Raw genomic sequence first — 18,618 nt, forward strand, 5'->3', positions numbered from 1 at the left:
GATTCAGGTGATAAGGTGGGGGGGGGGGGGGTTACCTTGGTTGGTGATTGGCTAATGGTTACACAAGCCAAAAAATCGTTATGACATCATAAAGTGGCCAAAATCTGATCAGCTCATTTTCAGACAGGTTTTTATATAAATGGATCAGGACAAAAAGAGAGAGAATCTTTTTTCCTGAAACTTTCAGAATCTCTTTACACAGAGGGGACACATGTTTATTTATAAAAGACATGAAAAAGTCAATTTTGCATAATAGGTGACCTTTAAAGGTGGGGTAGGTAATTTTGGAGAAACCAGCTCGAGTGCGCTAGAATTTGAAAATACACAGCCGGAAGAAATCTGCCACTTCCTTACAGAGCCCCTCCTCCAACACACGAACGCGCACATGACCAATGAGGGCACGAGATGAGTTTGTGCACAGATGGAAGGCTGACAGGCAGGTAGGCCATCCAGTTATTTTAGCCGGGCCGGCTAAAATAATTGGTCGTGTTTTTTACAGCGCTACGGCTTCCACAGATGAATTTTTTTGTATGGATTTTTTTGTCAAAGCACAAGATATTCATTGCTATCGGGATGTTAAGAGCATTCCATGGAATATAACAAAAAGTGTATCTCGAGCCGGTTTCTCAAACTTACCTACCCCCACCTTTAAATGCTGAAAAGAAAACTGTATGTACCCATATGTAAAATGGGTAAGTACTAAGTAGAAGAAGATTGCAGGTCATGTGACACAGAGACTGAGATCTGAACAAACAGAGTTCAGGATTACACAGGTGATATTTACCACCAAACAACTGTTTGCACAACAGACCTGCGTCTCCTATGGCAACGTGAGCAGAAGGTCCATTCCATAGATGAACATATTAAGATAAAAAGCACACCCCTCCCCGTGTTGCACCTACCAGGGAATGCATTGATGTCGATGACGGCGTGTTGGCCTGTTTGGTTGTTGATGATAACGTCGATGCCAAACAGGGACACGCCTAGCGCCTGCCGCAAAGATCTGGACAACTCTCTGATGACATCATCACTGGGGGGCTGGGACACTCCCTCCACGTTCTCTCTCTGAAATAAACACAAAGTAATAAAGATTATTATCAACAAAACTCATACAGAAATCAAATGAGAAAGCGGTCAGTGATATTGTGAACGTACCGTGGTCAAGTCTGAGGACGACTCTGGTTTGGAAACATTGTGGCTGTTGAAGAAAATGGCTTCCCTGTCTGAAAAGAGGAAAGAGCAAAAAGGTCAGGTTGAATTTAAAGAGCTTTGAGTATACACTTTCCCAGGGGCATCTAGATACAGTTCTCATTTCTGGCACTAGGTGGCAGCAGAGGAAACCAGGCTTTACTAAATAAATGTCTTTCCTCACTGACTTCAGGTGTAAAAAAACAGAAACATAAAACCAAAGCACCCTGATGGGAAGTCTTTTAATGTTTAACCATCTCATTTACAATCATGTCATGTTGAGTGTTCATGTATGAACACAACAGCATGTAAGTCGTTTGCCTCTGGCCCCAGATTTCCTTTGAAGCGGTGATAAATGAGACTGGCTGAACTTCAGAAATGATTGCCCCTCTTTTCTTTGTTATCATTGCACTGATTAACCATGGAGTGTTAGAGGGAAGGATGAGGGGGCGGGGGGGGGAAGTAAATTCCATCACTGTCCAAATAAATATGTCCCTCTCGGCTTGTAGAGGGTCGTGGTAATGAAGTGTCAGGCCGATGGGCTTGCTCATTCCCAGAGTGGATGAACAAACAGCAGTTTAGCTCCACAGAGGCAGGAAGGTGGGATGGGACAGAACATCCCTAAGTTATTTTTAAGTTATTTCCAAACACTAACCCGTACCTCTCTTTATCTTCAAACCTCACTCTTTCATCCGGCCTTTCCATCCACTTTACAAAACATGATGTATAGCTCCGGGCCGCAGAGCCAATCCAAACGCTGCGCAGATGCAACGCTTTGGTATGTTGCTTTATGTGTTTGACAAGGGCTGTGCTTCTTTTTTTTCTGCTGCACCGCTCAGCATTCCAGGCTGAAAGAAACTGTTCTGTGCGTTACACAAAGCAGAAGACTACACTGATGGAGCGACCGGTTTGCATGAAGGACTATACTGTATCACATGCAAATGCTGGAGTGTGTGCCAGGGGACAACCCTATGTTCAAATGTCTATCATGGGAAAGGCTTCTGACATGTTTATGGGAAAAACACCGCTCCTCTTGTTTATTCCCAGCATGTACCAACAGGGCAGAACTCAATAGCACTCTGCTGCATCCTTTAAAAAGGGTGAATAGGTCCAATCACAGGGACTATAAAGCCCTTTTATGAGGGCTTTTATTGGGTTCTTTGGAAAAGCCTTGCAACTCTTACAGTCGGGCCAGTGTGGCTGTTAGCAGCCCTGAGACCTCCCCACCTGTCTCTGTCTCTCTCTCTCCTCGCCTCTCGGTCTCCTCACCTGCAGGCCCAGCAGGGAAGTTCTTCAGTGAAGGTCTCTCCACCACGGTGTAGGAGTCTCCCACCACAAACACCTTGTAGAGCACCGCGTTGTGGTTGATGAAGCTCTGGATCACACAGGGGGGCTTCACGTCCTTCAGGTCCTCTTCACTGAAGATAATGGCCATCTGAGGACGGAAGGACACACCGTAAATGACTGTACTCGAGTCATGGGAAAAAGGAAAATAATTGTTACTAGTCATCTAGGGCTGCAGATAAACATTCTCTTCGTTATCCATTAACCTGCCAATTGTTTTCGAGATGAATGGACTGTAAATGTGAGAAAACTGTGAAAAATGTCCATTCAAGTTAAAAGTCCAAGCTTATATCTTAACTGTCTTGTTCTGTCCGTCCCACACCCAAATATATTCAGTTTAATATGATGTAAATAGCAGGAAGTCACCATATTTGAGCGGCTGAAAACAGCATTTTCTGCCCTTTTTTTAAGTAAAGTTTTCTCTAACGATTAAGCGCTTATCAAATAGTTGGAAGTTATTTCTCGATCCTCTTATTGTTGCAGCTCTAGTTAAATCCTGTCTTAGATTAATGGGGTGAGTGTGGAGGAATGAAGACTGAATCCAGCCGTATTCATTTCAGCTGACAGGCTCACACACATGAGGCTATTTATCTGATTGAGTTGTATGTCCTTGTTTAATGGGAGTCCTGTGACAGGACAAGTGTCGCTGCTCACACAAACTGTGGAGGGTGTGTGGCCTCTCACCTCGTGGGAGTTGGTTCCATGAGCCACCCGTGTTTTGCAAACTGAGGAAGAAAGACAGACGAGGAAATACATTTAGCACAGTTACATAACTTAATGCAATACTGTGAAGCTGAAGTGACATTTCTGCAGGGAAACGAAACATTGAACACTTTGACAGTAAACAAAGAACTGTGAGACAGGAAGTGAGTCAACACAACACAATTAAGAGGTTGACGTTACAATATTAAATGAAAGGATTGTTTATGGAGTGTAGATTTATGTCCTGGATATCTAGAGGAGGTCTAAAGAAAAAGAAGAAACACTTACTGAAGGGGAATGTGAGTCCTTGCCTCTTGATCTGCTCCAGCACATCTGGGCTGCACTCAGTGTTCAGGACCATGAACGGAGGAGAGCAAATCCTTTCGTCTAATGAAAAGAAAAGTAAAAGAAGGTGGGTAAGGATGAGTGAAGTCAGACACTCTGAAGGTCTTGGTGTTTTAGATAAACCGTCAAAGTGATGGAGAAAAAAGGTCTAATATTGTTGATAGTGTGGTCTTCTTGAAAACAAGAGAATTATGGATTTCTTTTAAATTTGCTTCTAAAAATATCAAACTTCCAACGGAATAAAATAAATAAAAGAATCATCGACAATCAATTTTCTGTCAATCATTTCAATTTACGCTTTTGACAGGCAATTTTATCGCATGACATCAAATTAATAGTATGTGTAAGTGGACACAAAGAAATAATCTGTGTACAAAAGATGCAAGGGATTTATATTCCATGATAGAAAAAGGGAATTTGTCCTGAAATAGCTGCTCTTGAGGCTATTTGTTCTAAAAGATGAAAGGCAGCACCTGGCTTTTACTGTAATCTAAGAAAAAAGGCTTAAGACCTGTTCCACAAGTAAAGCAGATCAGTCTCTAACATATTCAGATGCACCTTATTTCATATGGCACACACAAATATTCCATCCTTGTGATGGTTTAGACAAGAAACACAGCAGAGGCCATCTGATGCCCAGGGGGACAAATGACTCCTGTTCAAATAAATAAAGCAGAGAGCTGCCAGGCCCTTCTGCTCCTCCCAAACACACACACAGGAAAATGCTGAAATACAGGAAGACACAAGACCTCATGAGGAACTGCAGGCAAGTCCAACCAGCTGAGGACATTACGCAGTCATCAGATACAGCACCTGACTAACAGGCGTGATCGATCACTCACGCCCAAAGCGCAAACAAAGCAGGGGCAATTAGAAGAGATAAAGACAGCCAAGCCTTACTTAAACATGAAATAGGCCAGGTCTGTCTGACTCAGCGTCTCCACTATGTTTTTACATCACACCGTGTTTGTTGACATAATATTTTCACAACACATCCTGTAGCAGCAAGTCGGTCAGTTCCGATAAGAGTGAAAATAACAAACATCCTGCAGCTCCGTCACACTTCTCCATATCGCGGCTCAGGATGCATCTAAATTAATGTTCTGCCTACGGTAATTTCCGCCCAACAGTAGGTACATTGGGGCTGATAAGGCAGCCGGTACGAGATATCGCCACAGGAAATCAGTGAGGGGGGCCAAACCAAGAGCTGGCAAATTGCTAATGACAAAAACACAATGGGAACACGCCGGCCTTTGTGAGCCGTGGGGCTCCGCAGTGGCAGGGCTCTCTGCTCCCACTACTGCTGAGGTCAGGACAATCCCATTTGCCTACATTACCTCCAGTGCTGAGTGCTGAACTCTGGGTGTGCACCGGGCCCCACACACACAGCTGCCACAGAAGCCACATAGTGCAGACACAAACACACAAAAACATTTGGGGAAACCTTGCAATGAATGGCGATGCACAAGGCAAACAGAGAAGAAGCCTGAATGTTATCTCCGACACTAAGCTGCAGAGCAAGATCCAGGAAACCTGTAATAAGGATGATAATAGCAACTTGGCAGGCATATCATTAAGGATCATTCCAGCTTATTGTTGTTGTAGTTTTGGCCATCATCCGCTTTGGTAATTATAGCACTGCATCATAACCAAACAATACATTATTTGTTTTTTATTTTATAAAGTTCAAGTAATTCTCCAAGCCAAAGAGCCACAAAGCAATTTGAAGATTGACATTTAGTATGATTAAAACATAGTTACAGCCCTACATTGTACTCATTAATTAGTATCGTCACTTGCTGGAGGCATGAGGCAACATTTCTTAAAATACATCCAACGGACAACGGATGTGAGCAGTCAGGTGATCGGACAGATTTCACAGAAAACCCCACTCTACTCATTTCAAAGGGAAATGTCACTTTACACTGCTTAGATAACTTTTTTCTTATATATAAATAATGTTATTGATGGTTTTTGACGACCACATCTAAGACAACAACCCATTATAAATCGGGAAAACCCTTCGTGTGTTTACCTTGTTGTTGTGCCCTCCAGCTTAAGTTGATCCGCTGCAGCTCAACATGTGCTTTGACCACTATGTGCAAAACTAATTTCCTAATAGCAAAAAGGAATAAATGTGCCTGATAATCTGATCTAGCATGGTTCAAATGTTTCTATTTTTGCTGTTACATGACAGACGGACACAGAATACTCCTATTCTCTCTCACAGACAGACACTTGTTCTGCGCTCGATAACCTTTCCATCGGCTGGGTCTGTTCCAGCGTTGGCTCTGCAACAAGTCACTGTTGGGAACAGGAAGACTGAAGGGTTACCCATCAGTCATCTGTGCTCTTGGTACAGCCACGCTTAGCATACTGCTGTTATTTTATGAGGACAGGAATAGCATCAAAATGTTTTTCAGAAAACAGTCTGTTGGGGAAAATATCCCCATTATATTACATCACTGAGTTCCCAAAGACTGATGGCGCTTACATTTGATAAAAAAAAACATCAAGACTGTCAGACGGAAAACATTTCGAGTTCCAAGTTAAGGATTTATAATAAAAAGACCGGGGAATGCAGGATAAGCGAACGTGGCCAAGTTTGTAATAGCGTGCATGCTTGGCTCTGGTGGACGCTTTAGGGATAAGGGGGTGAAGGGGAGTGTGGGGGGGATCAATCTCAAACTGTCTAAACACTGCATGCTCACAGCAGACCCAGCGGAGCCGAGAACGACGTTTACGGGACTCCTGGATGAGACGCTTTTTAAAATGTCATTATCCTGTTACACTGCTTTTTTTGTTTCTCTTCTTTTATCTCATCGGGACATCCCGTCTGTCCTCTCTACATCATATTCATGAGCGAAAACAAATCAACTCCAAACTTATAGGCGATGAATGAACAGAGAAAAATGACTCATCATATATTCCCATTTTTTTTCCCGTGCCTTTGGTGCATTAAGCTTTATAAAGTGCGGTGTTGTTTAGGTGGAAGGCTGAACTCGCTGGTTGCTATTTAGAGCTTTGTTTCCTAGAAACCTCAGCATCCTCTCTCTCTGCGCCCCCCCTCCCCTCCCTGAGTTGTAGGATTTCCAATATTTCAAATTGAACTCCAAACACGGCTCTGAGAGTAATGCAATTTCCAATATATAAGAGGCTTACGCTCCAATAACAATTAAGAGTCGATGAATGAATACGAATTCTCTCACAAAAAGGTAAGTCCTACTTTGGTGAGATATGAAAGGAGTGTCCTGACAAGCATTTTCATTTCAGCTGCCTCTTTGACTGTTGTGGTGCTAAAGTGTCTCTGTGTTTGTCTTTGTCAAGCCGTAACTATAATTAAATATTGATCACTTGCATAAATGGGACACTTGTTCTCTTGGTCCTTGCAGAGCTGTGCATTGATGTTAGCACAGGGACCTTCACACAGTGTGATTTATACACGGGGAAAGCCCAGAAAGGTTTGATCACGAGGAAGACCATTTGATTTCAGGATCATTAATTTTATCCTGAGCTGAAGATAAATAAGCTCAACACATTGAGAGGGGATTTGTTTGATCAAAGGGTTCACTTGACGACTGTTTCTGTCTTTAAAAACAGTCCGAGATATCACAACTCAAGCATACACAGGAACCAGTAAATTCCACTAAGTAACATAAACAGTTACCTAGCACTGGCTCAAATAGGAAACACAAAACAAAGTGGGACAACAGAGCAGCGCCAAAGATTCAATAAGCACAACTATGAATCACTGATCCATTAGTGCTTGTGTGTCCCTTGTCTCGCTATTTTCTATTAAACATAACATTTAGATGACTTGTACTTGATACAACTCGGAGCATCACAGCTAAATGTATTGTGACTCGTATATTTTATCACCAAGAGACCAGGTAAAATAAGGTTTCCAGAGAAAGCACGAGCGCATCTCGAGTGCTTCTTCCAATTGAGAACTATTCTGAGTAATGCAGACTGTGAAGCATGGCGGCCTTTTAGTGCCGGGTTGCCTTGGCAGCAGCTCTTGGACTCTATGGCCTCTGCTGATAAGGAGGAGGAAGTGGCTTTGCTTAAGAAAGCAAGGTGGACTTTCCCCACTCTCAGCTACTGTTTTACTATAGCCCATTTTTCTCAGTCGCTCTCATTTTTCTGTCTGAAGAAAGTGCATTTATCCTCAGTCACGTGTTGTTTTTCCTACAATCACAGTGGTGTGGTGTAGGATTATAATGACTTGCACTCCGTGCTTGTGTCTTAACCCAGCACAATTGTCAGGGAGGTTAGGTATGCAGGCCTAAGTGTGAGCAGAGAGCACAACTTGCATTAATGGAGGCAGAGTGCTAAAAGAAAAGAAGCTTCCTATAAAGTCAGCCAGTAATCCATCTTCCTCTTCAGACTTAATACACAGAGCAAGATGGAATGCTGGAGATTATACCCTCTGTTACGTAACAGCCATCATGTCTGTTTGGATAAAAAGACGTCTTCTCGTGGTGCTATTTTAAGAAACGAATGACAGTGTGGACATGCTGAAACGCCTCTGATCTGTTGCTCTGACTGTGGTCTCTCCTAGCACGTGAAGTAATTGGTAAAAGGTTTCCCTGCCTTGTATGGGGTTAAAGGAAATGTGGATGAGTCACAGGTGTGTTTACAGTGTGCGTGTGGGTAGGGAATGTGCTCCAGCCGTCATTGCATTACTGCGCCTCCTGCCAAAAGATTTCTCCTGCTGAATAGTTTATGGCATTAGAGACAGAGGAAGGTGTTGGACCGGATCGGAGGCAAGTTCAGATCCATCAGTGACAAACCTGCACCGAGCCAAGTTTATACAGGGTTCAGGCAGGGGGGAAATGGAGGAGAGGAATTATTATATCAGCATAGCACCCTGCCGGCACAAATTAAACATCTGCTCGGAAGCATCGAGTAACATAATTCAAGAGTGACTCGACAGCGCCGTCGTATGTTATCTATGTTTCCCTTCTGGAAGCAAAGAGGAAAGACAGAGAACCCGCAGTTAGCACGACACTTCCCCTTCAATAACATCAGACATGTTACGTAAGGTAGAAGTCCGTCCATGAAATCAACAGCTCCTTTATTGTTTTAAACAACTTCTGCTTTTATACAACAATCAGGACTTTGATCAGGCTAATGGTGTTGACCTTATCTGAACCAATGACACACTGTGTATTAGACCGTATACAGAGAAAGAGGTGGGCGACACGGTAAAGCGACACAGCAGAAAACACTTGATTGCCAGTTCGGAAGCTAGCTAAGCAAATCTAATACAAAAGTCCTGCAGTAAATTCTAGTTTTTAACATTTCCTTTTTGTTAAAGCTGTCTTCATGTTAGAGGCTGCAGTATTTTGATATAGATATGATGGAAAAATATTAGAAACGCGTATTAAACGGTAACATTTAACAGCACTGGAACTGTAGCGGGTACAATATAATATAATAGGGTTATCGTGGGACAGTTACTTGAAGATTGATATGCACAAGTGTGACATGAAAGGTCTTACCTTGCATACAGCTCTCTATCCTGTGGATGAGCTGGTAGGACTTGCAGCGGTCCAGTAGAGTTCGGATGGCTGGCAGAGGGTCCAGGACAATGGTCTCAGGGTGGGCATCAATGTAGTCCTGAAACAGAGATGCAAACGTCTTAATGTTTTTTTTTTTAACTTAATTTAATTTGTATTTAGAAAAAAAATCATTACAGAAAAACTAAACAAAAGTCTGTCAATATCCAACTTACAACCACTATCACTAAAAGCAAATACCGCTAAACATCCATATATCCAAAATGAAATGATGGGTTTTGGACAAATATAAAAAAGCTTTGAGGACGTTTTCATTGAATCTGGAAATATCAAAAGGGAATTTTTCAAGTACATTAAATGTGCTAAAAGGGAACTCTATGACAAACACAAAAATACATTCAGACAAATTAGAAATGTTTAACAAATATTTTGAAATTACAAATAAATACAAACACAGAGTTGAAGGGTCAACATTCCTCACTCTGTATACATGTGAGCTAGAAACAGCATGAGCTGTATGCCAGCGGGTGTGTGTAGGTTACATCAGTACATCTCTGCATGGCCGGCTGTTAGGTCAGCGTGAGGTTAGCTGTTTTACATAACTGCACTCCCCTTCTCTCCTCTCGTTGGCTCTCCTCTCGCTCTGTCCCCGCACCACCTCCTCTCCACTTTGCAGCTCTGCATGCCCTCCACATTTCCAACTCTGCTCTGTGGATTTCCCTGCCAACCGTCCCTTCCCAGCCATTTTTTACTGACTCACAAACTGTCAGGTGGAGCTGGTGGAGCTGGCTGACCCGCACATCACAAAAACACCCCACTCTACAGCTCTGCTTGGATTATATTCAACAAACGCGGCAATGCGAGACATCAAACGCACAAGTAGAGGGTACAGATCCTATTTGCGAACAAACTCTTATGCACACATTGATGCATGCAGTGTAAATGCCATGGTAGACCCATCTGCAGGATTTGCCTGGATCTTACAAGCAATGCTGACCAAAGCCAGTTGAGCGATTATGCAAGTCAAACATGCTTCCGCAAAAAAAGAAAAAAATCAAAACTAATCTCCAAGGGTTTTAGAGAAATACTAAGGCCGGTCACTTGAGTTCTGCATCTCAAAAGGAGAATCACATTAAACACAGACAAGAGGGGGAGGTGAGAGGGAGAGGAGCACTGGAGAGCAGGTGTTAAGAGAGGAAAGAGCCAGACATATGTCGCTGTAGGTGGAAGAGCGGGGGTGTTGAGGCTGCACATTTTCTTTCAGTTATTCCTGAAGGATTGGTTTCCATCAGGGGGAAAACAGGTTTTAAATCTCAGAGAATATGGTCAGCAGAGGAGCTAATCTGTGCTACTGGCTTTAAAAGCATGTCTGTGATGCCACAGACCACCATTAAACCGAATTTGGATTAGCAATTTGACCACTTATATGAACCACAACCAACCAGATGGCTGTGATTCACCACATCAGCTAGTGACATACAGTGGGGCAAAAAAGTATTTAGTCAGCCACCAATTGTGCAAGTTCTCCCACTTAAAAAGATGAGAGAGGCCTGTAATTTTCATCCTAGGTACACTTCAACTATGAGAGACAGAATGGGGGGAAAGAATCCAGGAAATCACATTGTAGGATTTTTAATGAATTAATTGGTAAATTCCTCGGTAAAATAAGTATTTGGTCACCTACAAACAAACAAGATTTCTGGCTCTCACAGACCTGTAACTTCTTCTTTAAGAGCCTCCTCTGTCCTCCACTTGTTAACTGTATTAATGGCACCTGTTTGAACTCGTTATCAGTATAAAAGACACCTGTCCACAACCTCAAACAGTCACACTCCAAACTCCACTATGGCTAAGACCAAAGAGCTGTCAAAGGACACCAGAAACAAAATTGTAGACCTGCACCAGGCTGGGAAGACTGAATCTGCAATAGGTAAGCAGCTTGGTGTGAAGTAATCAACTGTGGGAGCAATTATTAGAAAATGGAAGACATACAAGACCACTGATAATCTCCCTCGATCTGGGGCTCCACGCAAGATCTCAACCCGTGGGGTCAAAATGATCACAAGAACGGTGAGCAAAAATCCCAGAACCACACAGGGGGACCTAGTCAATGACCTGCAGAGAGCTGGGACCAAAGTAACAAAGGCTACCATCAGTAACACACTATGCCGCCAGGGACTCAAATCCTGCAGTGCCAGACGTGTCCCCCTGCTTAAGCCAGTACATGTCCAGGCCCGTCTAAAGTTTGCTAGAGAGCATTTAGATGATCCAGAAGAGGATTGGGAGAATGTCATATGGTCAGATGAAACCAAAATAGAACTCTTTGGTAAAAACTCAACTAGACGTGTTTGGAGGAGAAAGAATGCTGAGTTGCATCCAAAGAACACCATACCTACTGTGAAACATGGGGGTGGAAACATCATGCTTTGGGGCTGTTTTTCTGTAAAGGGACCAGGACGACTGATCCGTGTAAAGGAAAGAATGAAAGGGGCCATGTATCATGAGATTTTGAGTGACAACCTCCTTCCATCAGCAAGGGCATTGAAGATGAAACGTGGCTGGGTCTTTCAGCATGACAATGATCCCAAACACACCGCCCGGGCAACAAAGGAGTGGCTTCGTAAGAAGCATTTCAAGGTCCTGGAGTGGCCTACCCCATAGAAAATCTTTGGAGGGAGTTGAAAGTCCGTGTTGCCCAGCGACAGCCCCAAATCATCACTGCTCTAGAGCAGGGGTTCCCAACCTTTATTGTGTCAAGGACCGGCAGATCCATAAAAAAAAAAAATCGCGGACCGGTTGTCAATTTTAACTGATTTGAATATTTACTCACCACCAGCAGGTAGCAACAGAGGCTAATTGTATGTAACAACCTGAACAAATACTAGAACAATATGCATCCAAAACATATTAACAACGTTTAAAAAAGAACCGGTGTCATTTTTTGGAAAAACGGAAAACCAAAAAACCGACGTTATTCAGTTTTTAAACCAAAACGGGAAAACAGATAAATCAACGTTTTGGTTTTGTTTGTATGATTTACAGATAATCCAGTGAATGCTGGGAAAACGAGGAAAAGGCGTATTATAAAGGAGATGTCTGGTCGCCAGGGTGTGTGTGTGTGTGTGTGTGTGTGTGTGTGTGTGTGTGTGTGTGTGTGTGTGTGTGTGTGTGTGTGTGTGTGTGTGTGACACTGGCATTTGTTTTCAGAAGATATTATGATAGTGTCGTTCGTTCCGGCGCACTCCGACAGCATTTAGCACTACATCGAGATTAAGAATAAAGATTAAACTTCTTATGGGAACACCCGTATATGGAGTTAGCCAGATGTGTGTAAATTACTGTTCATGGTCATTTGAAAACAAATGCCGGTGTCAGACAGACACAAACACACCGAACACACAGAGCTGAGCTGAGCAGAGCAGAGCAGAGCACACATCACCATACTTGCCAACCTTGGGACCTCAGAAATCAGGAGCATTTCAAAACCACCGCGGGGGGGGGTGCTAGTGGGGGGGTGCTAGTGGTACACCGGAGGTGTTAGATTAACATTAACATGCTTATTGTAGTTCTGAGTGCAATGCCTTGCGGCCTGTAGCACCATCCTCTTGATGGAGCATATATGTGTGGGCTGGACCAGGAAAGGAGTGGGCAGAGGGTCGAGTTGTCGATTCTTGTTCTGTTTTTCTGTGACTCTCTAGTTGCGCACACGTTCCAAAGGGACGCGCTACCATGGAAACCAAACAATGGTGTAGCTGTAATAAAGTCCGGGTGGCAACAGTCGTGTGTAAATCTGATTTTGTCAGAAATCGGGAGAAATATGACCCCGGGAGGAAACCGGGAGAAGGCTATGAAATCGGGAGTCTCCCGCGAAAATCGGGAGGGTTGGCAAGTATGCACATCACACACATCATGCGCCTTGGTGACTGCACATCTCTTTCATAAAACTAACAAAAGGGTGAGTAATCGGGAAGTTCGATGTGTGTCGTTAACACATAGCAGCCTGCAGTAACTCGCTGTTCTGATTAAGGTAAACACAGCGAAGGCGGTGCGTAAAAAGGCACATCTTTACCCGCTGGTCCCGCTGCCTCCTAATGCTGCAGCCATTTCATGAAGTGAAGGAGGTTTTCCTTCTATAAAACAGCTTCGGGCAGCAGATACCGAGAGAGTGAATTCATAGATCAAGGCAGACTGGTTTACTCTCCTGTTTTGCCAATCCGGTGCTTAAACAAATAGCTCTACACCCCTGGCCGAAATATCCTTAAAATGAAGTCCGAGTTTGAAATATATCTCAAATAATGTATGCACTGCCATTTCCCCTCATAAACATAACAGTCTGCAATCAAACGGTTGTCTCCTGTGCGCTCCTCTTCCTACTTGGCGCACCGGTAACTTTCTCGTGTCCATAAGGCTGAGACCAGGCTGAGCCGCCGAATCCCTCAGAACATCATAAAAGCCATTTTCAACGGTTTTCTAGTGAAAGATTAACTCAGCTACTGGATGAAATAATATCACTGGTAGGTGCGAAAATTAAACACTTAAAAAAAAAAATATTATGATAAAATATTTGTATACATTTATAATTCTGCAAATATTACGATAAATTCACAGCTATTTCGGGGCCCGGCAGTAACACCTCCGCCGGGTTGGGAACCCCTGCTCTAGAAGAGATCTGCATGGAGGAATGGGCCAAAATACCAGCAACAGTGTGTGAAAACCTTGTGAAGACTTACAGAAAACGTTTGACCTCTGTCATTGCCAACAAAGGGTATATAACAAAGTATTGAGATGAACTTTTGTTATTGACCAAATACTTATTTTCCACCATAATTTGGAAATAAATTATTTAAAAATCAGACAATGTGATTTTCTGGATTTTTTTTCTCATTTTGTCTCTCATAGTTGAGGTATACCTAGGATGAAAATTACAGGCCGCTCATCTTTTTAAGTGGGAGAACTTGCACAATTGGTGGCTGACTAAATACTTTTTTGCCCCACTGTATGCTCTGGATCATAGAGATGCACAACAGACTGATACATTTATTATGTTAATAGCAAACATTACCTTAAAGGTCAGCAAACTAATAAAAACAGGGCCGTAAACATGCAACTCTAAAATCATGTCAATATTTGTCCCAGGTCCACTGTGCCTCAGGCCATTGAATCACCCGAGCGCATCCCAGCCTGACATTTTGAGTATTATAGAGAGGATGGCTTATTCCCTCCAACACACTAAAGGGCAATTCTAATCACAGATGCGTCATATTAGAAATGCACCAGCGCTTATATCTCAACACAAATGTAATGACAGATGACAGCTGCGTTCAGGTAAATAACCATAACTAAAGAGGAATGAGCCACAAAGCTGTGATGTTGATTTAACAGCTGATACTTGATCCAGCATTCCTCTACAGCAGGGGTGCCCAACCAGTCATTCTTCAGGAGGAGAGATTCCCAGTCGATCTCGAGATGTGTCCACGGGTAAAAATAGAACAACAATATTCTGTTGTATCGTTAATGTCCTATAACATAATCTTCCTGTGCCAGAATAATGCACATCAACGCATCAAAGCTTTGTGATTGGCCGGCGTGACCCCATGTGTCGGGGCGTGGCTGGTGGGCAGTGTGCTGACGTTGTCCGTGTCAACAGAAGTGACAGTCCGCACACACACACGACCGCAATTATGGCAAAAGCAAAGAAGCCCAAAATATATAATTTTCACTCCGAGTGGGAGGATGATTATTTTTGTATTTATTCCAATTCAAAGTCCATCTGTCTCATCTGCAATGCGAGCGTGGCTTTATCGAAGAAGGGTAATTTAGGAGCGGCATTTCAAAACAGTGCACAAACGCTGCGAGACGGAACTCCCTCCTAATTCTGCCCTACGCTCCCAAAAGGGGAGGGGCCTGAAAGGACAGCTAAATGCACAGCAGTCCATTTTCACCAGGCCCAACAACAAGAGCAAGGCTGCTACCAGAGCATCTTATCGTGTCAGTCACGTTCTTGCGAAACACATGAAGTCTTTCAAAGACGGCAAAGTTGTGAAAGAAGCATTCCTGGAGGCTGCGACGTACTTTTTGGGAACAGTAAAAATAACAGTAGCATTTTCAACAGGTTTTTGATATAATAAAAACTCAAGTTAGATACCGTTATTAATCAGCTGTAAGTTTTAGTTTGTTTGAACCTATTCATTATAATTATTGTACAAAATGGTATAAGAGAATGCAAACTTAAATTGATTATAGTCTATTATCAATTCAGGTTAAGAAACTAGTGTTGCTTGCATCCTATTTTAAAGGCATTTCTTTTTATACTCTACTAAAATGCAACAAGAAAGGGTTTGATTCTATTCATTTTGTCTTTTTTATTGCACTTTGGCAGCAGATTCCTGTGTAGCTTCAGATCTGAGTTGTTTTATTAGTAAGCCTCATTTATACTTTTGTAGCAACACTATTTGTATTTAATGGCAAAGAAAAGGTTCAGAGTCTTTTCTTTTTTCCCTGTGTCATATGTGGCAGCACTGTTCAATGCTTCTTGAAAACATTACCCACTGTAGTATGTGACGTGTGAATAAACTCCAACTCTGTATCAAATCTGTATCAACAGCACTGTTGTGTAACTTCAGTTAAATACTTGTATGTGTGTAGATTAGAAAGAGGTAAGATAAAGGATCTGCAGTATTTTATGAAGTATTAATCGTACAAAGGTCAGTTTTATACAAGTAGAAGTGTGTATTTACCTGGTAGTAGGCTGTCAGTAATGGCTACGCCTCTCTATTTGGACTGGTAGATCTCGGCAGACTGGCAACTTTAAAAGTAGCTCTCGGTTCAAAAAAGGTTGGGCACCCCTGCTCTACAGTCATAACTTTTAATTGGTGAGTGAAGGAATGACACTGTCGGACTAAAACTAAACGTTCAACTTCAGTTATGGCGCCACAAACAACTGTTCCCCCTGAGGTTTAGCCGTGGGAGAAATATTTGTGTCAGTTCACATTACTGGCGACGCTCAGCCCAAACTAGCTAAATAATGATAATATGACAACAGTTATACAAAGTTTGGTTGTATTGAAAACAGGGACAGGAGAACAAAACGTGCCATGTGTCTTCAGGTGTTGGAGAAGAAGCAACAAAGCCATCCAAAGTATCGTGACACCTGATTACAAAGCACCTAGAATATAAGGGCACAACTAAGTGGTGATTTAAATGAGTTTTACTTTATCACTTCAAAACAGCTCTGAAGTATTTGGGGTTGACAATTATTAGAATACAAACAGTTCCAGGGACATAATAGAGCTTAGCAGTGAGCTAGTTGAGATAATAGTTGGAACATTTCAAATTGGGATGCAAACAAAGTAAGCACCGTTTTTGGGCTACCATAAGGGCCGCGCAGGTTACACTGTCCTTCTATTTTCTTTATAAATGTGATAAATGATGTCTTTAAATGTGAGAAAATGGTATAAAAAAAAAACACACAAAAAACATGTAACTTATTAAAATAGCTTGTTTTGACAGTTAAAAAAAATACATTTAAAGTGATAAAACCAGAGAAAATTAGTAAAAGCACACATTTGAAATGTGTCAATGATCAAATAATAGATCCTTTATCAAACATGCTTTGTCAAATATAACAACACATACTTGTATGTATTACTTGTATGCCTGTGTCAAAGTTCACTTCTGATTTGTAATTTTCCACAGTCACCATTGTTGCCATCTGAGAAGGTGGGGATAAATACTTCTATATGTTTTTTCTAAGAAGCTTCTTTATCACACAGATCTTTACAAAAAACAAGGTGTGTGCATTTGCTTCACTATGACCTAGAGTGCCATAAAATTGTGCAAATGCAGCTAGATGTAATATATTGACCTGTTTAGTAAGTGATTTCCCCACGCTGACTTCCTGTTTGTCTTTCCTAATTAAATAGTCAGGTACAGGCTGACAGAGATACGTGTTGTTAATCATCATTATAGCTCCTCTGACTCATTCAGAGAGAGAGAGACTACGGACCGGGTGTGAGCTGGTGGAGCGAAATTAATTTTAACACCCTCTAACACTGCTGGATTATTGAGTACACAGAGACACACACACACATTTTTTTGAAGTGTGCTCACAGCACCTGATTTGGAGCTGTGACCTGCTATCCAAGTGACATTTTTCTCACTTCAGGAAGTATAGGAAAAACTATTGAATAACTTAAAGCATTCAGGTTTTACAGTGTGAGTCTATAATTGTATGCTCAAATTCAGCTGCTAATGTTCCTGGAGCTATGTTAAGACTCTTTGACCTTTCTGTTTGATTCCTTGATTTGGAACATTTATATATAAACATAAAAGCCTGTATCCATAAATGTACTGCCCGGTGCAGTGCTGCTGTTAGCTACAGACAATGCTATCCAGAGCCTCTATACTTTTCTCTTTATTACATGTTCTCTATTTTAAGATCTGGCTCCGTTTGATTGGACCTGGATATCATTTACAATCTTTTGTTGCTCTTTCCTTAAACAAAGAAGTGAAATGTGTTTGTTATTAAATGTAGTCTGAAATCAAGCAGACATACAAGATATTGGCAATTCATACAACAACATAAACTGAAATAGCAAAAATGTACTTTAAATCAGAAACGACCTGTTCAAAGAATAAGTCAATTATATCACAAGTCTGACAAGACATTGTGTGCAAGCTTTCGCAACAGTTTTTGATACAAATATTGACATAATATGCAAATGCAATATTAAACTTAAGGGTATAGACTTCTATACATCCCCTTATACTCTTGGGCAGAAACGAGAGAAGAAGAAAGAGGCGTACCTGTACTCTCTGCACCAGCAGCACGGCCTGCGAGTCATTCTGGTCCGCCTCCAGGATGAGGTCGGTCAGTTTGTGGATGATGACGTCCAGAGGGCCCTGCTCCTCCAGAGGCTGGCTGAGGTCCAGCTGAAGAGAGGAGGAGAGCCACGAGTCAAAGGTTATTTTGCACAAGCTTCTCCACTAAGATATTCATTCATCACATTTAGAAATGGTTTACCAAAACAATCATCCATAAATAGCCATGTTTTTCAAAACAGCCAAGAGTGTCTCCTAGCTGCAGAGCGTTGCATTTGGTTAACGACCTAGATTACTACTAACTATTACTTGGGGTATAGTATTTGATTCCATAATACCTCATACAAATCAAAAGTATGTTTTTACAGGCAGTATGGCATGCTTTTGACAATAATTAAATCCTTACAGACCTCAAGTCAAACTGCCATCATGTCCTCACTTCTCCTTAACTGATGCCAAATCATTATTGCTGTGACAAGAGGGAAGTTTAAAATATGTATTGGGCCTGCTTCGTTATAGAAGTACATATACATGCACTTGGAGATACAATTACCACCTACTTTGGATAATCCCCAATCTGCTATTGTCCCCTTTATTTATACCAGTCTGTCTAATTTCTGCAGAAAAAGGTCATCTCTCCCCCTCTATCTCATAGCTCTTCTCGAGGAAACAAACATTTATTTTATTTTATTTCTCT

General features: G+C 42.0%; 1 protein-coding gene across 2 annotated transcripts in view; it reads right to left on the reverse strand.

The window, feature by feature from the left end:
- The window catches only part of itpk1b (inositol-tetrakisphosphate 1-kinase b), a 32,077-nt gene that overhangs the window by 2,835 nt on the left and 10,624 nt on the right, over positions 1–18,618 (reverse strand). For both annotated transcript variants that reach the window (XM_034111477.2, XM_034111476.2), the window contains exons 4-10: positions 17,907–18,032; positions 9,084–9,201; positions 3,523–3,621; positions 3,217–3,257; positions 2,458–2,623; positions 1,156–1,223; positions 903–1,065 (exon numbers count right to left, since the gene is read on the reverse strand). In XM_034111477.2, coding sequence (XP_033967368.1) covers positions 903–1,065; positions 1,156–1,223; positions 2,458–2,623; positions 3,217–3,257; positions 3,523–3,621; positions 9,084–9,201; positions 17,907–18,032 — 781 coding nt within the window. The remainder of the gene's footprint in view (positions 1–902; positions 1,066–1,155; positions 1,224–2,457; positions 2,624–3,216; positions 3,258–3,522; positions 3,622–9,083; positions 9,202–17,906; positions 18,033–18,618) is intronic.

This window comes from Pseudochaenichthys georgianus, chromosome 22, assembly GCF_902827115.2.
Source record: "Pseudochaenichthys georgianus chromosome 22, fPseGeo1.2, whole genome shotgun sequence".
NCBI lineage: Eukaryota > Metazoa > Chordata > Actinopteri > Perciformes > Channichthyidae > Pseudochaenichthys > Pseudochaenichthys georgianus.